Raw genomic sequence first — 23,949 nt, 5'->3', positions numbered from 1 at the left:
GTGTCTGTGGTATAGGAAGGCAACTGCAGCTCCAATTAAATCCCTAACCTGGGAACGTCCATATGCCACAGGTGCAACCCTAAAAAAATGAAAAAAAACAAACAAACAAACAAAAACCCCCAATAACACCAACCAAAAAAAGGAAATGGGATTTTCTCATCATTTTACAATAAGGGAAAGAGGACACCCTTTATAACAAGAGGAAAAAGGACACCCTTGGTGAGACCACCTGCAAGATAAGCCTTGATTTTGAATTACTATTCAACAGGAGTTCCCGTCATGGCACAGGGGTTAACGAATCCGACTAGGAACCATGAGGTTGCAGGTTCGGTCCCTGCCCTTGTTTAGTGGGTTAGCGAGCCGGTGTTGCCGTGAGCTGTGGTGTAGGTTGCAGATGCGGCTTAGATCCCGCATTGCTTTGGCTCTGGTGTAGGCCGGTGGCTGCAGCTCTGATTCAACCCCTAGCCTGGGAACCTCCATATGCCACAGGAGCGGCCCAAGAAATAGCAAAAAGACAAAAAAAAAAAAAAAAAAAAAAAAAAAGAATTACTATTCAACAAAGTAGCTCTATTAGTCCTTATTAATTCATTAAAATGCCATAAATTTAAAATCATAAAAAAAACCCCTTGATTTTGGCCATAGTGCACAATGAGTATCAAGTTACAACTGAGTGAGACATGGGCCATAGAAAGTATACAGGGATACGCAGCTTTCATGAGTTAAACTTAGAAGTATGGAAGATGACTGTGAAAGGCCATCTAGTAGACAACTGAGGTCTCTTGGCATCTGCTCCATCCATCTTCAGGATCGAGAAACATTTCGTACTAAAGGCTGGCAACCTATGATGACAGCAGGTCAGCTCAGAGTTCTAGATGAAACTGGACACTCATAGTGTCTACATTTCCATTCCAGCTCCTAACCTGAGCTACCCTGAAACCTTCAACTTCTTAATTCACTTGGTCAAGAAACGGTTTGGTGTGCTGGAGGCAGTCCTGATTAAGTTACAAGCATGTATGCCTTGCATGAGGCTAGCTTTCAGCACACAGCTGGATAATGTTCAGTCTCTGCCTTCAAGGATCACTTAATCCTAGTGGAACTGAATGAGGAGTTGTTCAACCCTTGTGCACCCTGGGGCTCCTCTGGATCCTTGAACAGATACAGCCAGCTAGTAAGGCCTGTGCTCCAAAGAGCAATTGATGCTGACTCAAAGTCAGACCAAGGAAGCACCCCAGAGGCACTGCCTCCCCCCTTCTGCCCTGCTCTCCCTTTCCTCCAGCCTCCTTCACCCTGGTTTTTCCTTCACAACTCACTAGTTCTCTTCCTGGTATCTCATATCCCCACAGGAACCCCCAGTTCAACTCTCTGGGGGATGCCCCTAGGCATTCAATGGACTCTTTAAGGTAAGGAGGGGAACTGAAGCGGGCGTAGGATCGACATCAGTCACAATCACATGAGTCTCAGTTCAATGGGCAAATTATACGTTAAAGGGAGAAATGGGCACTGCATGACACCTTCTGCATTAGGATAATATGTCTGTGCTGTAATGTATAAAAGATATTGGACAACAGAGTGCTGGTCTGGGCTCACCCATACACTAATGTGTGACCTTGGAGAAATTGCCTGGTCTTTCCTATGGCCTAATAAGACAGCACACATGAAAGGCGGTACCACTGTTAGCTACCTCTATATTAAAAATAGTAATGATAGGAGTTCCCGTCATGGCTCAGTGGTTAACGAATCTGACTAGGAACCATGAGGTTTTGGGTTCAATCCCTGGCCTTGTTTAGTGGTTACAATCCGGCCTTGCCGTGAGCTGTGGTGTAGGTGGCAGACGCGGCTGGGATCTGGCATTTCTGTGGCTCTGGCGTAGGCTGGTGGCTATGGCTCCAATTAGACCCCTAGCCTGGGAATCTCCGTATGCCGCAGTTGTGGCCCTAGAAAATACAAAAAGACCAAAAAAAAAAAAAAAAATAGTAACGATAATAATAATTATATTAGTAGTAGTAGCAGCAATGGTAAAACAAACAAAAAACAAAAAAACAAAAAACACAAAGAGGGAAGATTATATATGAACATACTAAAAACACAAGTTCTTAAGGGTCTACAGTCACGAAAATCCAGTTTATGACACACACTCCCTTCTTTGCATTTGGCTAAATTCCCTCTGTTATAGCATTTCACTACAATAGTAAGCAGTATGTCTCACTCTTGAACAAGAAAAGCCAGTACCAGTAACACAAGGGTCTAACGTGAACATTCATTAATTAATTCACCCTTTCCCTTCCCAGCGAAGGATAAGCTAAAAATGACACAGGTTGACGATAACTGCCTGAATGCAAACGAGCTATCATTATCCTAAGGATATTAAGTATAATCATACAGTATACTTACGTTGCTCCCATAAAACTGCATGACCAAAAACTTCCTGTAAGCCTTTTATACCCTTAATTATACCACAGAACTAGTTGTTTTTATAGGTAGTGCAAATATTCAGTTACTAAAACAGTCATATTCTTAAATCATTTTACTTTCATGAATAATAGTAGCAGTAGGTCTGCACTTCCGGAACTTTAAAAAATGTTCTAGGAGTTCCCGTTGTGGTGCAGTGGTTAACAAATCCAACTAAGAACCATGAGGTTGTGGGTTCGGTCCCTGGCTTTGCTCAGTGGGTTAAGGATCCGGTGTTGCCATGAGCTGTGGTGTAGGTTGCAGGTGTGGCTCGGATCCTGCATTGCTGTGGCTCTGGCATAGGCCGGTGGCTATGGCTCCGATTAGACCCCTAGCCTGGGAACCTCCATATGTCAAAAGAGCGGCCCTAGAAAAGGCAAAAAGACCAAAAAAAAAAAAAAAAAAAAAAAAAAAAAGTTCTATTAAAGGTAAATTGGAGAAAAAAGTATATACTGAAGCAGAGAGAACGGTTTAAGTAACCCCCACGTACAAACCACCCAGCTTCAACAACTATTGACTCTTGGCCCCACCTGCTTTCCTCACCAAAGATTATTTAAGCAAATTGCAGACATCACATTCGGTCATCTATAAATATTTTATTTAGCATTACTGTCTAAAAAGGACTCAAAAAAAACGATAATCACAATATCATTATCACTCTAAAAATAGGAGTAATAAATCCTTAATATCATCCATCATCCAGAGTGTTCAAGTTCCTACTTCAGGGACATTTTCAAATAACGAAACCAAGTTCCTATCATCTTCTAAGTTAGCGCAAGTATAGATGATAGGCAGAGAACAAAGACAGAAGCCATAACAGATGTGGGTACTTGATGATATGCTAGGCTTAATCACTTGCCTTGGAGTCCCATACAAAAATTTGAACCTCATCAACATGAGCAATTTTTGTGTGTTATGGATCTTTATGATCATTTTCAAATAGTCAAAGTTACAAAGTTAAATATACAAATGCCATGAGTCTAATATACTCACTTTATAGGATGAGCTACTTTTCAAGGAGTCATGAAAAGGATTTCAGATTACCATTCTCCATTCAGATTATTTTCCTATCTCTTACAGTCTACAATTCTCTATTTCTCACTTTTGAGCAAAGAGCCTACTTTTTTTTTCCCAGCCAGGATTGAACCTGCACCAGAGCTGTGACCTGAGCCACAGCAGTGAAAATGGCAGCACCTTAACCCACTAGACTATCAGGAAACTCCTGAGATGACATTTTCTCCATTTCACTTACCTGTGAAAAGATGTGCACAAGTTTTTTTAAGTTTATTGGCTTGATCAAATAACTTCCGAGAACTTTTGTTGGATGATGGGTTCAACCTCTGTCTCATGGTTTTGACGCCTTGTCTAGAGTCTGGGTTGAAAAAAATCACAATTGGGAACCACTGAGTATAATTCAAGAGGTCCACGGCTTTGGGAGTCACATCCAAGAGTGCATGCTTGTCCTGTAAGAAATGGGGAACAGTTACGTAAATGAGCGGGTAAAGTCACATAGCATCAAAAAGTTTGTCTTAATTGGTAAAGGCTGCATCAGATAAAGTGTGCCGATTTAAATCAAAAAGCAGAAAACATTACCCTCCACATTAGGTCCATTTTAGCATTACCAATCTATTAGAACTTCCGAGGAAATGATTTAACAATTTATTTGGTATAATGCTCAGAACTCAGAGGAAACCAATACACCAGTGCCACAGAACATCAGCTAGTTTATAGTCTGCTTTTATCATTAACATTTAGTAGTTAATAAATACAAATTCCATTCTTAAAAAGACTGCAGGAAACCAGGACCCAATTCCTCATTCAGGTGGATTTTCTCACCTGTTCAATAATTTGCCTCACGGTATTCAACCGTACCACCCCAGTAGATTTCTCGGATCCTGCGTCTCTTGGTTCTGTTTCTGCAAAAGCAAAAAAAAAAAAAAAAAAAAGTGTTTTCTTATTTGGGGGGGGGGGTCGAATGAATATTTTAGAAATCAATGACAACCAAGTACCCCCACCTAGCATTAGCAAGGATAGGACACATGACATTCAGCATCTCCTAATGAGAGGTGATGGGAAGGATCCATTCTCCCTGTTTAACCAAAATCTAACCAGGAGAAACAGGCCAGGACAACAGGGGACATTCTAAGAGATAAGTGGCTTTGGACTCTTCAAAATACCACGTCACAAGATAATTTAGAAAAGGGGGAAACCAGAACGATATAAAATTCAAATGTGCTAATGTGCCTTGTTGCATTATGAATTTAAAAAAGCAACAACAAGCTATGGAGGACATTACTGGGAAAACTGAGGAAATTTGAAAAAGATTACATATTAAATACTATTATTGGATCAGTTCAAATTTTTTGGCTGTGATAACACTGTTGTGATTGTGTTGGAAGAGAAATAGGAGATTCACAGAAGTAGGAAGTGTTATAATGCCTGCAACTTAAACTTTCAAATAATTCAGTACAAATTGTAAAAACTGTGTGTGTGTGTGTCTCTATGCAGGGGAGGAATGTAGATGGCAAAATGTAAAAACTGTGTGTGTATGTGTTATTTGTCTATGAAGGGGAGGGGTGTAGATGGCAAAATGTGGGGTTTTTTTTTTTCTTTTCATTTTTTCGGTATGTTAGATATTTTTCAAAAGAAAAACTGGGAGATAAAAAAAAAAAAAAAACTGACAAACTTACTAGCAGTTTGGAACAAGTCAGGCAACTCATTTGCCAACTTCTCCATTGCTATGTCTGCTATGGGTCCGAATAAGACCACAGGTCTCTTGAAACCAGCTGAAAGGAGATAAGAAAAGTCATAAATTTAGGTATAAAGTAAACTACAAGGATATATCATACAGCCTGGGAATATAGCCAATATTTTATAATAACTACAAATGAAGTATAACCTTTAAAAATTGTGAATTATGATATTGTACACCTGTAACTTATATAATATTATACAGCAACTACACCTCAATTTAAAAAAAAAAAAAAAAAAGAAAGGAAAGCCGTGAAAACACCTACATATCTACAGCTATTAAAAATTAAGTAATAAGAAGTTCCCACTGTAGCTCAGTGGTAATAAAACCGACTATTCATGAGGATGCAGGTTTGATACCTGGCCCCTCTAGTGGATTAAGGATCTGGCATTGCCATGAGCTGTGGTGTAGGTCATAGACGTGGCTCGGATCCTGTGTGGCTGTGGTGTAGACCAGAAGCTTCAGCTTCAATTTGACCACTAGCCTGGGAACTTCAATCTGCCACAAGTGCAGCTCTAAAAAGAAAGAGAAAAAAAAAAAAAAAGAATTAAGTATCAATAGGCTATCGGTAAGCCAATTAAATGAAAGAAATTGTGTGTTCTCTCACCTCCAATTCAGCGCAGTTCTTTTCTACAGACTAGGCCTTCACTCCCCTCACTATTAGTAAAGATAAACTTTGCTCTACAGAATATACAAAAAATTCTTAATGGGAGTATTAAAAAAAAAACTGAGGTTGTAGAAATACAAGCCTGCATAGCTCAATTTTTGGTAAGTCTTAGTTCGTGTTTAAATATGATTCCAACTCTGTAAGCTGGCTTTGGCCTAAGTGATATAGGCAAATCAGAACATGATCATTAAAGTCTAAAAACAAAGAAAAACAGGCTCAGAGCCCAGTCAGATTATCTCCTGACCCCACTTGGCTTCCTCACCTTCTCGAAGCAAAACCCTCTCATAAGCCGGGAACTTGGTGCTGATGGACACCACGGCTGTCAGGTCTTCCCGACTCTTCCGTAGATTCTTTTTCACACCTGATCTCTGGCCACGCATCCTCCAGAAATCAGCCCTGTCTCCAGCGCTGTCTCTTTGGGCAGTCTGAACACTGGCCATCTGCTCTGCTCTAAAAGAAGAAACCAGGGGATGTCAATCTCTAAAGCCAGGAAATGCTCAAATGTGCATATTACAAACCAAACCCAGTCGTTGTTACTCATGGACTTGGATTAGAGAAGATGCAGCTTGACAAGGATCGAGTTTCATAGGATAAGTGGAGGCTTCCTCTTCTGGATGGAGGAAGAGAAAGGCTGGGTGGCTCAGTCATAACCACGCTAACTTGGCTTGTTCTGTTAGGCTGGTATACAGGCGAACCCTGTCTTACTGCACCTGGTTTTATTGTGCTTTGCAGATAATGCATTTTTTACAAACTATAGATCTGTAGCAGAGTTCCCATGGTGGCTCAGTGGTTGATGAACCCCACTGGCATCCATGAAGACATGGATTTGATCCCTGGCCTTGCTCAGTGGGTTAAGGATCCACTGTTGCTGTTAAGCTGTGGTGTAGACTGCAGACAAGGCTTGGATCCCAAGTTTCGGTCGCTGTGGTGCAGGCCTGCAGCTGCAGCACCAATTGGACCCCTAGCCTGGGAACCTCCATATGCCATGGGTGTAGCCCTAAAAAAATTAAAAAAAAAAAATCTGTAGCAACTCTGCCTTGAGCAAGTCTATCAATATCATTTTTCCAACAGCATTTGCTCACCTCACATCTCTGTGTCAGTTTGGTAATTAATTCTTTCGAAATTTCAGACCCTCCAACAGCAAAAATATTTTGAGGCTTGTTTGTTGTGTGAACTCACTGAAGCTTCAGACGATGGTTAGCATTTGGGGCAATAAAGTGTTTCTAATTATGGTCTGTACATTGTTTTCTTAGACATAACACTACTGTGCAGTTAACAGACAATACTATACTGCAAACATAACTTTTTTTTTTGTCTTTTTAGGGCTGCACCTATGCCATATGGAGGTTCCGAGGTTATGGGTCAAATCAGAGCTGTAGCTGCTGGCCCTCACCACAGCCACAGCAATGCAGGATCTGAGCCACATCTGCGATCGACACCACAGCTCATGGCAACGCCGGATCTTTAACCCACTGAGAGGCTAGGGATCGAAACCGCATCCTCATGGATACTTAGTTAGGTTCATTAACCACTGAGCCATGACAGGAACTCCAAATATAGGCTATTCTATTTATTTATTTATTTATTTTTAGAGCCATACCACGGTTTATGGAGCTTCCCAGGCTAGAGGTCAAATTGCAGCTGCAGCTGCCAGCCTACACCACAGCCACAGCAACATGGGATCTGAGCCGTGTCTGTGACCTATAGCACAGCTCATGGCAACACTGGATCCTTAACCCGCTGAGCGAGGTCAGGGATTGAACCCACGTCCTCATGGATGCTAGTCAGATTCGTTTCTGCTGAGCCACAACATGAACTCCCACAAACATAACTCCCCCCCCCCCTTTTTTTTTAAGAGCCACACTAGTGGCATATGGAGGTTCTCGGGCTAGGGGTCAAATCGGAGCTGTAGCTGCGGGCCTAAGCCACAGCCTCATCAACATGGGATCCGAGCTGCATGTTTGACCTACACCACAGCTCACAGAAACACTGGATTCTTAACCCACTGAGCAAGGCCAGGGACTGAACCTGTGTCCTCAAGGATGCTAGGCATATTTGTTTCCGCTGAGCCACGAGGGGAACTCCAAACATAACTTTCATATGCACTGGGAAACTACGAAATTTGTATGACTCACTTAATTGCGATATTTGCTTCATCGTGGCTAGTTTAGAACCAAACCTGCAGTATCTCTGAGGTATGCCTGTAAACATACCTGCTGTCAAGCCACAGTTATTTTTGTTTCTTATTCTCCCCACAGTCAGCCAACCAGTAAATATTCACTGGGATATGTAAGCCTCTCCCAAGGATGAGGGCTGAACACTGGAAAAGGGTGCTGCTAAGGCCATGTGGTGTCTGCTCACACAATGCACAGAGCAGCAGACATGCTCCTTAGGAAATGGTCCAAACACCAGGCAAGAGCAAGAACCAGCCACGAGATGCTAAATGCTCAAAGCAAACCAGCTGGAGTCCCCGTCACGGCTCATCAGTAACGAATCTGAGTAGTATCCATGAGGACTTGGGTTCAATCCCTGGCCTCTCTCTGTGGGTTAAAGATTCAGTGTTGCCGTGAGCTGTGATGCAGGTCACAGACGAGGCTTGGATCTGGCATTGCTGTGGCTGTGGCTTAGGCTGGCAGCTGCAGCTCCAATTTGACCCCTAGCCTGGGAACTTCCATATGCAGTGGGTGAGGCCCTAAAAGACAAAAAAACAAAGCAAAACAAAAAAAGCAAACCAGCTGGTGGTAATTTCACAGCTCCAGGCCACTCACACACAATAGATAGATGATGGCAGAGGACATGATGACAAATGATGAAATTGCATGAGGTTTCCTTATGGGGGGAGGGGTTTGGTGTTTATTTGGGGGAAGGGCAGCTTAAGGGGGTTATATAGGAGTGTGTGGTCTGTTACCTGCTTTTGTTGGGAATTAAGCCTTTTTCCAATTCATTTCCAATCCTCACGGCCAGCCAGTGGCCCAGCTTGCCATCATACAGCGTATCTACGACGCGGAAGACCTCCCCCCTGGTAAAGGCCAGGCTCTGCGGAGTTTCCTTCTCACATTCAAAGTGGCTTCTTATAAAAAACGAATCCCCTCTGCCACAAGCCAGGATGTCTCTGTACACTAAAAGACAAAAGCATCATTGCACACTGCATTCAGCTTGGCCTGAGCTCTTTTCTGGAAGAGTTATCAGCTCCTCCGAATCTCTGATTACCCTCTGCACCTTTTCTTCAAACAGGGAACTTAGTGCACTGGCCCCATGAGAAACACAGCTTAAACAGGAAGAAGGGCAAGTAGCTAAATTCAAGAGTTGCTGTGATGGTTAATTTTACGTGTCCACCTGACTAGGCCATCAGGTGCCGAGGTATTTGGTCAAACCTGATTCTAAGTGTGTCTGTGAGGGTGTTTCTGGTAATTTTAGTATTTATCTCTGAGTAGACTGAGTGAAGCAGATTGGCCTCCCTGATATGGGTGGGCCTCAGCCAGTCAGCAGAAGGGCTGAATAGAACAAAAAGGTGAACCCTCCCCCTGGCTAAGAGAAAATGAATCTTTCTTTCAAAGTGGGCCATCAGCTTTTTTCTTGCCTCAGACTCTAATAGATACACTGGCTCTTCCTGGATCTTGAGCCTGCCAGCAGCAGCACTTTTACTCCAATATCAGGCAGCTAGTGAAATTTTTTCAGTGGGGGCATAGAACACATTTCTATAGAAAGTTAAATGATACCCCAAGTTTTTCCATATACTGTGACCCAGAGATGAGGTGTGAAGATCCACTTCAATTTTTTATTTTTTTAATTAATTTTTTTTTACTTCAATTTTTTAATTATAGACTTGCCTATTCTGGTACCAAATTACCTCCCTCTCCAACCCCGACTGAACTAATGACCAAACTTGCTCACCATCAGCTCGGCTCTGAGCTAAAATGGTCACCATTTCACCTTTGGGGATTTCTAACAGGTAGAGAACAGCATCTTCCCGAACCAGCCCTCTGAAATCCTGTGTGTTCACCTGATGGGAGAGGCAAACAGAAAAAATGAAACAGCAAAAAATAAGTTATTTTTAAAAAGGTGCCACTTGAGCCTTTTTTCTGTTTGGTTCCATGAGGGCCTAGTCAGAGCAAACCCCAGATGTACAGAAGTCCTTACAGCCCTACTCAGACCTTCCCAGCCCACTACTATGGGCCTACCCTATGTGGGCACCAGCACATCCACCCGCCTACCCACACTTGCAACCACCCTTAGGGATATGCCATTCCACTAAGGATCAGATTAGATTTCCTGTGGTTGTGTCTGTCTCCCTCTCTTCTTTGAGTCTTCTATATAGGTGGCCAGGAAGGTCATGTACAATTATGAATCAGATACCTATAATGCAGTAAGGAGTGGTAGGGTCTGTGGCAAATGAGTATGCCGGCCCAGCTAAAGGCATTAACACTTTTTGACCTGGTTCAAATAAAAGCCTGAAAATAAAGGGAACCAAACCCACCTTTGTCTTATAGTTTCTATCACCTGATAAAGAGCATTAGCCTTATATGGCAGACCATTAACCTAATATATAGGCTTATACACATAAGCTTCTGAAACATAATGGGCAAGAAGCCTACATTTATCCCCCAATGACTAAATAGGGTATATTTTAAATAGCTTTTGGAAGACAAGTTCAAGAGCAAGTAAAATTAAAAAGTGGGCCAAAGAAAAAAGATACTTTGACTTCTTTGTTCTGTACCTTTAAAACCATTTTAAAACAGATTACATATAAATAAAAAACAAAAGTTACAGTATCTAATATTTATTTATTTGGTCTTTTTGTCTTATTAGGGCTGCACCCGCAGCATATGGAGGTTCCCAGGCTAGGGGTCCACTCGGAAGTACAGCTGCCAGCCTACGCCAGAGCCACAGCAACCCCAAAGCTGAGCCACATCTATGACATATACCATAGCTCACGGCAACGCTGGATCCTTAACCCACTGAGCAAGGCCAGGGATCGAACCCGCAACCTCATGGTTCCTAGTCGGATTCGTTTCTGCTGTGCCACAACGAGAACTCCCATCTAATATTTTAATAATGTATTTACAGAAGTGAAGATACAGATTCCTATGAAATATTTTCTTCAATCACAAGATGTGTAGAATCCTTTAATCACAGGGTAATGCCTTACTATTGAAAAAAAAATCATTAACTAAGCTTAATTTAATTAAGCTTTGGATTTAGGATTAAGTGAAATAAATATTAGACTAAAATTTACCTGGCATTTTTAAAACAGAGTAATTTACTAAATCAATGGTGTTAACTTTTCCTTTGAAACAATATTTAGCATTTAAGACAGCTCACTCCCATCTCTCTGTTCTCAAATTAGGGATATTTGCACTTTGGTACCTAATCCTTTCTTGCATGCCATCTGCAGATCTACCTCTGTGTCTACTTATGGACACATGGATGTTTTTATAGGCATGGTACAAACTTGTATGTTTACTTAAATAAGACAAGGTCACGGGCATGGAGGAAGACCCTGGAGGTCTCTGTCCATGCTTATGGCCACTTGAGACTGACTTTCCATCAAGCCCAAATCTATGATGCTCAAATGGTAGCTACATTTTTAAAATCCACATGGTTAACAACTAAACTTAGAGGAATTTGTTCTCTTTTTTTCTCTTTTCCTTCACCTAAGAGTTTCTGAAAAATAAATGGCATACCAGGTAAAAAAACAAGCAAAGATCTGGGTAAGGCAAGCCCTAAAGCATGTGTATTTCTGTTATTTAGAAGGCACATATTCTACCACAGCACACTCATGTTTTTGTCCACATGTCAAGCTGTCACCTTCATGTATTCATTTATTTTTTTGTCTTTTTAGGGCCACACCCACAGCATATGGAGGTTCCCAAACTAGGAGTCCAATCAGAGCTATAGCCACCAGCCTACACAACAGCCACAGGGACGCGGGATCTGAGCCACGTCTGCAACCTACACCACAGCTCACAGCAACACTGGATCCTTAACCCACTGAGTGAGGCCAGGGATGGAACCCGCATCCTCTTGGATACTAGTCGGGTTTGTTAATCGCTGAGCAACAAGGGGAACTCTGAGTTCAACAAGGGAAACTCCAAGTTCAACAAGGAGGAGCTGCACTTAAAAAAACTGGCGACAAAAAATTATTTTATCAGGTACAATGTACCCTGATATATTCAATTTGACTATGAAAAGGAATGGTGAAACAAATTATAGGAAAAAAGGCCAGGGCAGCACTTTGATACTTGAAGGTTAGGTTGAAAGACCCTCTCTAATAAATACCCTCTTTTATTATCTATTTGGTAGTCTCCAGGGTCTAGCTGTGTGTGCTATGAGCCTGAAGAGGATTCTGTGTCAGCTACACTATAACTGTGTAACCACTTCTCTGTGACAGTAGGGGAGCGCAATCTTTTTTTTTCACCCCTTTGTAGAACTGAGGGTTCGATAGTTAACAGAAAATCTATTCACCCCTAAGAATGAAGCCCATCTACTACCTGACCTCCAGATGAGACAGTGCAAAAGAAGGTGGTTCCTACAGCTTCCTTCTTGTCGTCAGAGTGACAACAGGAAAGAAGATACTTTCTTAAAGAGACAGCGCTGCATACCATGACTCTGACCCATGGAAGTGACTCTCCCTATCTTTAATGACTTAGAGGAGTCTCAAGCCCCTGAGTGAATTTACTGGGTTTTTTTTGTTTTGTTTTGTTTTTATGGACATTCAAAAATCTACCTTCACCTGCTCCATGAAATCTGAACCACTGCCATGAGGCCAAGAAGGAAAAGGACCATTTCTTTTCATGCCCGGCTGCCTACTTCCTGAGGAATTCTGCTTTTCTTCCCGCTCCTTTGAGACCAGAGGTTCTTACCAGACCCCCAAAGTAACTCATACAGAAGAAATGCTAGTTTATAGAAGCAGAAATTCCAGGGAAGATAATCCCCTAGCATTCTGTATTTTTATAGTCATGAGGTACTTAGCATTTGTGACATTAATTCTGAAGTCAATGGAAAATACATGATATGTGCATCATAAAATGTCAGTTGGGTTGGTAACCATTTTTTTTAAATCAGTAGATTACACAAACATATATATAGTAACTTTAAAAGTACCAATGTTTAGTGAGTTCCCTTGTGACCCAGCAGGTTAGGATCTGGCATTCTGAGGTTGCTGCTGTGGCATGGGTTTGATCCCTGGCCCAGAAACTTCCATATGCCAGGGGCGCAGCCAAATAAAAAAAAAAGTACCAATATTTGATTAACCAGGGATTCCCCTGCCTGGTCAATTTTAGATGTAAGTAACACACTGAGTGGCAGCCAAGTCCTTATTCTCCAATGGGAAAAAGAGCAGACATTGAACTTCCTACTCTGTGCAAGAACTCTGGTGGATACCTTGCGAGTATCACCTGTTCTAATTTTCCCAGGGTCCTGTGAGGCGGGTATGTTTATCCCCATTGGACAGATCCAGAAACCCGAGTCTCAGAGTTGGAGTCAAGGCTACAGACTAACATGAGGCTGGGACAGGATTCAAACCAGATGATCTGATGCCAACACCCAACTTTGCTCAATTACATCGCACAGCTTGAAGAGATGTAACGAGGCAGGGGAATCAACTAAAAACCAAACATTGGCAAGATCTTTTGAAAGATCTTCCATGTAGGCCTTTAGTCAAAGTCTCAATTTTGTAGTTAATCAAACTAATTAAAATCTGTGCAAAGGTCTAGAAACTATTAAATTCCCACAGAGGTAGGGATGAGTTTTAGATCCCAGAACCAAGGAGACAAGGCCCATTTGAAGGAAACAGAGACTTTATGTTCAGCAGCGACACAAGCTGGGCCACTTCCCCCACCCTTATGTAAGAAAGAACCTCCAGGAAACCCCTCTTTTTCCCAGTAACATCTAGAAACAGGGCTGGGATTTCTTACCTTCAGAATCTGGTCCCCTTCTTGAAGACCTTCCTGCTCTGCCGAGGTACCCTCTTGAATGCCAGCCACAAATATTCCAACGTCATTGCCACCGGCCAACCGGAGGCCCACGCTATCTCCCTTCTTGAACCTGACCATTTTGGTATTGGGACTGCAGGGGAGTCCATTTCAGGAAAAAAAAAAGGGGGGGAGATTTTTTAAATTTTGGTAAAGGAGAACCAACAGTAGCAGTGAGAAATTAAATTTTTTCTATCTATAAAGTGATCTACCCTTTAAAAAAGTTCTCATTGGGAGTTCCCATGGTGGCTCAGCAGTAACGAACCCGACTAGTATCCAGGAGGATGCGGGTTTGATCCCTGGCCTCACTCAGTGAGGCCAGGGTTAAGGATCCAGCATTGCCATGGCTGTGGTGTAGGTTGGCAGCTGCAACTCTGATTTGACCCCTAGCCTGGGAACTTTCATATGCTACAGGTGCAGCCCTAAAAAGAACAACAACAAAAGCACTCATTTTTCTCCTATAAACTGTAATTTTATCTTCCTTGGGGCTGTGAGATGAGTATCAATAGGCCACTTTACCAGTGAAGAATAGAAATAGAGAATGTTTAAGTAAACTCATTCAAGATTAGAAAGTAAATAAAGGCAGGAATAGGGCAAAAATCAAGTCCGTCTTGACTCCTACTTCAGGATTCTTCCAAGGGAAAGACTGCTGTCCCCACAAGCTTCTTGTCAAATGGACCCAGCCTGGGTCCAGGGAAGCTGCTCTTGATCACCAAGGAACCAGGGGTTCCCCTGTTAGTGCAGAGCACTGTATCACTTCTCCCGGCCTCCATCTGTCACTACAGCCCCTTCAGAAGCACACTGCTGAAGCACTACTTGACCTATCTGGGAGTTCTTGATCTGGCAAAACTCAAATACTCAGAAAACATCTGGAACACAAGCCAGGTAAGCAGACAATTGGAGTTAACACCACAAAGGTCACTCACTTTCACTTTTGACTTTTCCTACAAGTGACTTCTCTCCTCATAACCACCACCCATAAAGGTTGGTTAAAAGCAAATGATTGCATACAAAATCACCATCTGTAGTTTAAGAACACTATTTTTCCAGATTTCAGTTAAAGAGAGCTGTGTGGACAAAGAAAGGGGGAAAGCAAGACAGACTCGAATGCATACCCATATATTGCTAAATCCTCAGGACTCGGACGAAGAACGTTTCTTGGGGCTGGTTTTGGAGGAGGAGCTGAGGATTAAAAAACATCATTACTAACCTGAACTATTAAGTTTGGTTGTCTCAAAGTATAAAGATCACAAAATCCACCAAAAATTCAAGTCTGCATCTTATGCTACATTTGTGTCATCACATCAAACAACAAAGATAAGCCTTTAAAAGTGAAATTTAATTTTGAGGCATTAGCAGGTGTCAATGGTTTCTCAAAAGAAGCGAGACATAAACCTTTAAAATTCGAAGTGCATAATCACATTTATAGGCAGCAGCAATTTAAAAAAAATAATTTAAAAAACCATGAATATCTGGAATCTAATATATGGCACAAATGAAACTTTCCACAAAAAAGAAAATCATGGACTTGGAGAATAGACTTGTGGTTACCAAGGCGGGGGGGGGGGGGGTGAGGAGTGGGATGGACTGGGAGCTTGGGGTTAATAGATGCAAACTATTGCCTTTGGAATGGATTAACAATGAGATCCTGCTGTGTAGTGCTGGGAACTATGTCTAGTCACTTATGATGGAGCATGATAATGTGAGAAAAAAGAATGTGTACTTGTATGTGTAACTGGGTCACCATGCTGTACAGTAGAAAAAAAAATTATATTGGGGAAATAACAACAACAAAAAAACCATGTGATGATGCTATTCTCTTCCATGGATAAATATTTATACATTTATGAGACTGTCACACTGCAGGCTGTGCTAAAAGGGCAGATTATTTATACATTTCCATCATGACGACAATTTTATGGGGGTAGAGGTAGGAAATGGGGTTGAGATCGGAGATGGGAGATAACAGGACCTCAACTAATCAAACTTGACAAAATGTGACCATGACATAATTAGAAATATGTATTCAGTCCTTGCTCCCCAGCTCCCGACGCAGAGCTTCTAAAAGCCCTATCATTTCTGGAGTGATGGGGTGCCAAGAGCATCTCTGGCTCTCATGTTTGGTCTCTGACCCCAGTCCTTTGGAATTTCCTGGGTGACAGGAGTGTCCTTTGTTCTAAAAAGATGACTCCTAGCAGACTCCCAGATAGCCTCATGATGGGGCCAGTCACCAGAATAAGGAAGCCATGCACACGACAAAGCCTCCATAAACTAGAGGGTTCGGACTGCTTCAGGGTCAGTGAAAATACTGAGATGTTGGGAGAGTGACATGCCTGGAGAGAGCAGGAAAGCTTGTCTTCCATTTAGCTGTTCCTAAATTGTATTTTTTATTAAAAATAATAATAACATTAATAGTGAGAAAAGAAATTTCCTGAGTTCTAGCAAATTATCAAATGCTGGGAGGGGCTGATAAGAACCCCCTGTTGAGAGCTGGTTGGTCAGAAGTGAAGGCAGCAACTTGTGACTCATGTCTGCAGTGGGGCATCCTGTAAGTCCGAGCTTGAACCTCGGGGATCTGCTCGGACTCGGGCAGTCAGTATGAGAATTGACCTGAATTGTAAGACACCCAGTTGGTGTGTAGAGAAATTGAGAACTGGTAGTTCGGGGCAGAACAAAACTTACGCAATTACTGTCCGAGGAATTGTGAGCAGAAAGTTTAGGTGGGGGTCGGGGATGGGAGGCAGAAGAACCATGACTAATAAAACATCACAAAAGGTGACCAACCTGTTGCCACATAGAAGGGCTATTATTCTTTATATCGTTTCAATGTTAAATAAGATAGAAGTACCTCTTCCACATAGAAGAACAATTTTTTAATAATTTCTCTTGGAGTTCCTGTCATGACCGAACAGTTAACGAACCTGACTAGTATCCATGAGGACAGGAGTTTAGTCCCTGCCATTGCTCAGTGGGCTAGGGATCCAGCAATCCAGTGAGCTGTGGTGTAAGGTGGCAGACATGGATCCTGCTTTGCTGTGACTGTGGTGTAGGCCAGCGGCTGCAACTCCGATTGGACCCCTAGCCTAGGAACCTCCATATGCCGTGGGTGTGGCCCTAAAAAGACAACAACAAAACAACAATAACTAATATTAATATTATTATATTATTAATAATATTATAATGTTACTATAATAATATATTATATAATATTATTTATATGTATAATTATACAATTATATTATACATTATATAATATTATACTATAATATATAATATAATAGTAATATCTAATATTATCTAATATTATTATTATTATTATTATTTCTCTCCTTCCAGCCACCCTCTGGAATTACCAAGCACACACACCTGAACACGACTGTTTAAAAGACACCTCACCTGGGGCTTCCTCTTGATATCTGGGTTCTTTGCTGGGCTCAGTGCTGACCGCGGCTGCAATATCCCCAGTGGACTTAAAGGGAGTGGGTGTGGCGCCCATCCTGGACCATCTGCTCTGCATGTCCTCTCTTGAACTTAAGCACACGTCATGTTAATGTCTCATCATGTGACAGATTTGCAAATATGTATGTGTATACACCACAGGAACGCGTGCAAGGGAAAATACACATCATCTTACTTTGGCCTTTCCTTCAGCTTCTCATTTGAGGAATGATAATCGTAATCAGAATACTGCTGCCGTCTCTCCTCTGGAGAAAATGATCGGTTCGACTCTATTTCTGAGATATCTGGTTTCAAAAATAAGAAAAGACTTTCAATAAAATATTAAAGACCTGTGCCGGAAACTATTCTAGTCTCTGGGCAAAGAAACATGGGAAATGGAAGAGAGGCAGGCAGTAAATGTGCTATTAGTTTGACAGTCTTCTATTGGAAAAAAATAATCTGATCGTTTGAAAGGCAAGGCATTAATGAACAAAGAGGAATCCAAAATCAGAATTTTATGTTCCTCTTTCTTCAAACTTTCCATCAAAGCTGCCACTGACGAGTCAAAATCCAATGACAGGAATGCATCTGTGTGTGTACCTCTTGGTATTTGGGTTCTTTGCTGGGCTCAGTTCATTTTTACCACATAAACCAGTGCTTCTCAAACTTTGCTGTGCATGCACATCACCTGGGATCTTGTTAGAATGTAATTGTGCAGGGTGGGGCCTGAGATTCTACAATTCTATCAAGACAGATGACACAATGCTGCCAGTGGGCTGAGGACCACATTTGAAATTATAAGGAAATAAAGGGAGTTCCCATCGTGGCTCAGTGGTTAATGAATCCGACTAGGAACCATGAGGTTGCAGGTTCGATCCCTGGCCTTGCTCAGGGGATTAAGGATCCGGTGTTGCCATGAACTGTGGTGTAGGTCGCAGACGTGGCTCAGATCCTGTGTTGCTGTGGCTCTGGCATAGGTCGGCGGCTACAGCTCCAATCAGACCCCTAGCCTGGGAACCTCCATATGCCTCGGGTGCGGCCCTAAAAAGACAAAATACAAAATAAATAAATAAATATAAGGAAATATACTGTAAGCTTCTAGAATGCTGGGGTCATTTCTCATGCTCCACTTCTTTTCCGGTACTCACAGAAGTAACCACCTGATCAGACATTTTATATAATGGAAATTAAACAAAGTTTTAAGGTTTCATAAAGCAATTATTTGAATGATCGAGTCCATTTTCAAACTTGGGAACTTAATATTTTCTCAACTTTTCTGCACAAAGGCAATACTAAGTTAAGGTTAAGGAAGATACAGCCTGGAATTCTCCCGTGGTGCAGCCTTTGGGTTGCTGCTGTGGTACCGGTTTGCTCCCTGGTCTGGGAACTTCCACATGCCATAGGTGCAGCGCCCTCCCCAAAAAAGAAACAAAATAGTGTATTGGTAATTTTTACATGCTTAAAATATTATTCTATGTATTGTTTATCAACTACACTTCAATTAAAAAAAATTTTTAGGTTATGCCCAAGAGCGAAAAAGAAAAAAGAAAAGAATAAAAACCGGCTAAGAAGACATGAAACTATTGGGAAGGACATAAAGTTGGATTTGCTTATGGAAATAAACAAGACTGACCAAATAAATAATGTTATCCTATGTATAATTCCTACTCAAGCTTAAAAAAGAAATGAATATAGCATCATGCACGAGAAGAGGTGATACAGACTGCTAACCAATGAATACCACCATATTCAGCCATTCCCACTGAGTCTTTACTACAGTGCCAACCTGTTCTAGCTGTCTTCCACCTTGTCGTCTCTTTGTTGGAAAGATTAATAGCCGCTTTAGAAAAATATCAGGAGTTCCCGTCGTGGCACAGTGGTTAACAAATCCACTAGGAACCATGAGGTTGCGGGTTTGATCCCTGGCCTTGCTTAGTGGGTTAAGGATCTGGCGTTGCCGTGAGCTGTGGTGTAGGTTGCAGACTTGGCTCGGATCCCGAGTTGCTGTGGCTGTGGCATAGGCTGGCGGCTACGGCTCCGATTAGACCCCTAGCCTAGGAACCTTCATATGCTGTGGGAGCGGCCCTAGAAAAGGCAAAAAAGACAAAAAAAAAAAAAAAAAAAAAGACAGACAGAGACAGCTTCCTCACTTCCAGCTAAGCTCACAGCCTCCGCTTCCATTACCTTCTACTTCCGAGTCGCTGTCATTTAATGAGGGGATGTTGATGAGCGTCTGCTTGCTGTCTCTCAGCACCACGAGCTGCAATTTTCCTCTGGACTTTTCTATCAGTTTTCGAGCATCCGTTAAGGACATGTTCTCAGTTACCGTTCCATTTATCTGTGCATTTATGAAGAACAGTAATGTTACAAGCGATATAACTATTCACAGTGAAATAGAAAATTCTTGTTTTCCCCTTCTAAAAATTTAAGAGCTTTGCCCAACTATTTGAACAGACATGGGCTTCAGGACAACTGACTGAAAAAACATGAATTATCCCCAACCCCCGCCTTTTTTTTTTTTTGCTGCACCCACAGCATGTGAAAATTCTGGGCCTGGGATTGAACTCATGCTACAACAGTAATGCGAGGCACAGCAAAGACCTGAGCCACTGTAGTGACAACGCTAGATTCTTAACCCACTGTACCACTAGGGAACTCCTGAATTATCCTTTAAATTAAATATAACCCTGCATGCCTCGGACCCAAACACAGGCTATAATGTACTTAAGTTACTCTGCTAATTTATTTAACTTCCAAACTCAAGATGTTGGGCTTGGTTTACTATGGAACCCTGACTGAAGAGGTTTACAGAAACTATTAAATATTCAGTATTCATATACCACTAACTTGCCCTCTCATCTTTCTTTAGAGAATAGGAGCTTAAACTCTAAATAAACAAGGAAGAAAATTGCTGTTGAGTTTTTTTTTTTTAACTGCCATTACGCTATCACACATCTCCAAGTCTGGTTTTCCTGATAAAAAGGATCTCTCTGCCACACTTCCAGCTTTGTCTCACTGTTGGTTCCCATCTCAACCAAGTGTCACTGTGTTGGCACTTGAATGTGGAAATGCAGACCCTGTGAGCGTCAACCCTTGTCCATCCACCTTGAGAATGATGTCTCCTTCGTGCAGGTTGCCATCTTTACTTGCCAGACCAGTTCTCGTCATTTCCTTTATAAAGATCTGACTCCCGAGCCGGAGACCATACTCTAGGAGACAAACACACAGACATACACATACTTCATCAACGTGCTCAGAAAACTGAGCCTGGCTTTTGGGACTATTTAAAAATAGTTGTTGGGTTCCCTGGTGGCCTAGGGGTTAGGATTCAATGCTTTTACTGTGGGAGCACAGGTTCAATTCCTGGTCTAGGAACTGAGATCCCACATTAAGCCACTGCTTGGCATGCTGCCACCAAAAGACAAAACAAAACAAACACACAAACAAAACAAAAAACATTAAAGGTTTAAAAAAATATTTATGAACACTTAATTTTGCATGTGAGACAGTCTGCAAGGCTACTGGCCTGGACTCATCAAAATAAAAAAAAAAAGAGGCAGAAGAACTCTTTTACATTAAAAGAGACATAAAAACCAAATGCAATGCATGAAACTTCACAAGACCCTTGACACAACGTGGAGTCAAGGTAGGGAGTAGGGATGGATTACTCATTTTGGTGCAGCCTCAAAATGAACTGCACTCGAATATATTACAAGGCATACTAATGATAATTTTTTCAAGAGTGATAATAGCATAATGGTTATGTAGGAGAATGTTCTTATCCTCAGACGATACCTGCCGAAATATTTAGGGGTAAAGGATCATGCTGCCTGCGATTTACTTTCAAGTGGTTCCAAAAAAACCATTGTGAGACAGAGAAAGGAGGTAGGGCAGGAAGAGGGAGAAGGAGAAAAGGGAAAAAAGGAGAAAGAAAACAAATGTGGCAAAATGTCAACAACTGGTAAAACTAGGTGAAGGCTATGAGCATTTGCCACAAAATTGACACTTTTCAAAACAAAATGTTGGGGAGAACAACAATTCGCTATATCTTAATCAGCATGTTCTACTGACAATGCAGTTGCCTACAGAAGCACCACAAATAGTATGCCCTCCATCTGTAACAATTTAGATTGTGTGAGGTTTGGCATTAAAAAAAAACTTCTGTGTGTGAAAAAATGGGGAAAAATAAGCCAGCAAAGCAACAAATATTTAACCAAAGCTAGCACAGCTCAAGGGGGTTTATAGACTTTGAATTGCTCTCAAAAGAAAAACCACTGTATTTGCTAAGTATTATAAAATATTTTAAATGCTTTCAGGCCATTCTAATTTTAATTACTAAAGTTGTAAAAAATACGTATTTTTCAGGATGAATTTCGGTTACTTCAGGAAGCCACCTAAACCTAGCAGGTTTTAAAAGAAGCACATTCAAAATTTATTATTATGGTTATGGATACAAAATCTCATTTCAAAACAAAGTAGCTTTCTGCTACGAAGAGAGTTAGGAAATATAGTGACTTAGAGTAAGTTAGCATCATCAGATCCTACCACAAAAACAACAGTGTTTTCCTTTCTTTTAGGGAGCTGACACTCAAGAAAGAATAAGGGTAAGACAGATAACATTTTCTTTCAAGGATGGCAATTTCTTTCTGGTTAAACTGCCTCATAGCCCAGGACAGAAGGCTGAGACAAACTTGAGCAGTGACCTTTTTTTTTCGCATGTCAACAATTCCTCTATCCTCTTAAAAACTGCACTCTTCATGTAAAATTGCAAATAGTTGCTACTGGTGTATTTGTAGTCATCTCTTAAATGAAAAAAAATTTAAAAATCAGCTAACCATCTTCTAAGATTTTTACCAGCAAGGCTATCTGACACCCATGAAATATGTAAAACCTGACCATGTGAATGGATCATATTTTTCTTAATCAAATGTAGATAGGTCTTGCCTACAGCCAGATATTTTTAAAAATGAATTCTCATGTAACTCTAGCCAGTGACAGCTAAATTGTCATGTAATCATAGCAAAAGGTGGCTAAAAAATATTTTAAAAAGTGGAACTTTGGGGAAAAAAACCCTGAATTCTAGGCTAGAAGAACAAAATGGCCCAGAAGAGTAAAATGCTGTATCAGGAAAGGGGTGTGAGCCCCATTTTTTCCTTGACAGTAGTACTACTAAGACCAGCTATGACTTGGGCAGTTTCTTAGAACAGACGTCTTTTTTTTTTTCTTCTTATTTTTAGGGCTGCACTTGCAGCACATGCAGGTTCCCAGGCTAGGGGTTGAATTGGAGCTATAGCCACCGGCCTACATCACAGCCACAGCAACACGAGATCCAAGTCGAGACTGCGACTTACACCACAGCTCATTACAACACCGGATCCTTAACCCACTGAGTAAGGCCAGGGATCGAACCCTCATCCTCATGGATGCTAGTCAGGTTCGTTAACTGCTGAGCCACAATAGGAACTCCTCAATACCCTTTCATTATCCAGTATTTCAATAAGTACCCAGTTCTATAACTCACCTCTTTATGCTCTATAGAAGAACTAAAGCAAACAAACCCTCTCATCTGACAGACTATTTCAAATGCAAATTCCCAACCTAAAAAGCATGAAGTCTTTCATTTTGGATTCTTGAGTACTCTTTACCTTTTTTCCTCCTTCAAGGAGAACAATTAGTGAACAAAAGGAGATAAAAGATACGTTACAAGGAATTCAAAAAGTTGGAAGCCAAGAATCAATGCAAGGAACACCTCAACCCTGGGCTCTAAATCGCTCCGTATATACCTATTTACTTCCTGTCCTCTATTTCCAAGAGGTGAAGTTTGAGTTCCAATTCTACCCCTTATTTATTGGCTTCAAGATGTGGGCAAGTCCCCACCCTTCTCTAAGTTTTGGAATCCTCACCTACACTGCAGGTGCGACTAGCTTCCCCAGCTGCCACACGGGGCATGTGAATGTGGATGTGATTAAGTGTGTGCAAGTGCTCCGGACATGCAACACAGGATGGACAGACTGGGCCAGAGCCTGACTCATCGGTGGGCATACCACAAACTTCTCTGCACCTTAGTATTCCCACCTGTAACACAGGAGTGAAGTCTCCTACCAACTACACAGGCTTCTTTTTTTTTTTTTTTTTGTCTTTTGTCTTTTTGTTGTTGTTGTTGCTATTTCTTGGGCTGCTCCCATGGCATATGGAGGTTCCCAGGCTAGGGGTTGAATCGGAGCTGTAGCCACCGGCCTACGCCAGAGCCACAGCAACGCGGGATCCGAGCCGCGTCTGCAACCTACACCACAGCTCACGGCAACGCCGGATCATTAACCCACTGAGCGAGGGCAGGGACCGAACCCGCAACCTCATGGTTCCTAGTCGGATTCGTTAACCACTGCGCCACGACGGGAACTCCCTACACAGGCTTCTGATGAGGATCAAATACCAGCATTTAGTCCAGAGAGGCCCTGGCATGGGCTGGAGTATTGTCCTCCCCTGTGGTTTCAGCAGCTTATACTGTACTAGATTCATCAGGAAAGTTTGTTAACACAGAAATTCCAGGGGCCACCCTAGTGTTTCTGATTTTTGGGGGGTGGGGCTAAGCTGTAGCCTGAGAACCTGCATTTCTAACAAGTGTCCAGATGATACTTAGACCGCTCTGAGAACACTGGCCTATCAGTTTT

The 23,949-nt window shown here is 41.8% G+C and overlaps 1 protein-coding gene across 14 annotated transcripts in view; it reads right to left on the bottom strand.

Annotated features, from left to right (window-relative positions):
- Positions 1-23,949, bottom strand: part of TJP2 (tight junction protein 2) — a 137,503-nt gene that overhangs the window by 10,730 nt on the left and 102,824 nt on the right. For all 14 annotated transcript variants that reach the window (NM_001206404.1, XM_084984952.1, XM_084985125.1 and 11 more), the window contains 12 exon segments: positions 3,701-3,911; positions 4,285-4,364; positions 5,139-5,234; positions 6,130-6,317; positions 8,776-8,986; positions 9,762-9,870; positions 13,784-13,934; positions 14,956-15,022; positions 17,237-17,370; positions 17,475-17,583; positions 19,463-19,616; positions 20,384-20,487. In NM_001206404.1, the coding sequence (NP_001193333.1) occupies positions 3,701-3,911; positions 4,285-4,364; positions 5,139-5,234; positions 6,130-6,317; positions 8,776-8,986; positions 9,762-9,870; positions 13,784-13,934; positions 14,956-15,022; positions 17,237-17,370; positions 17,475-17,583; positions 19,463-19,616; positions 20,384-20,487 (1,614 nt within the window).

The sequence above is a fragment of the Sus scrofa genome, chromosome 1 (assembly GCF_054392235.1).
Source record: "Sus scrofa isolate SSC_HxYL_T2T_F1_AM1 chromosome 1, Sscrofa_HxYL_maternal_Yorkshire_Landrace_v2.0, whole genome shotgun sequence".
Classification (NCBI taxonomy): domain Eukaryota; kingdom Metazoa; phylum Chordata; class Mammalia; order Artiodactyla; family Suidae; genus Sus; species Sus scrofa.
The sequence above is the reverse complement of the archived record's forward strand: the minus strand, read 5'-3'. Positions and strand labels throughout refer to the sequence as shown.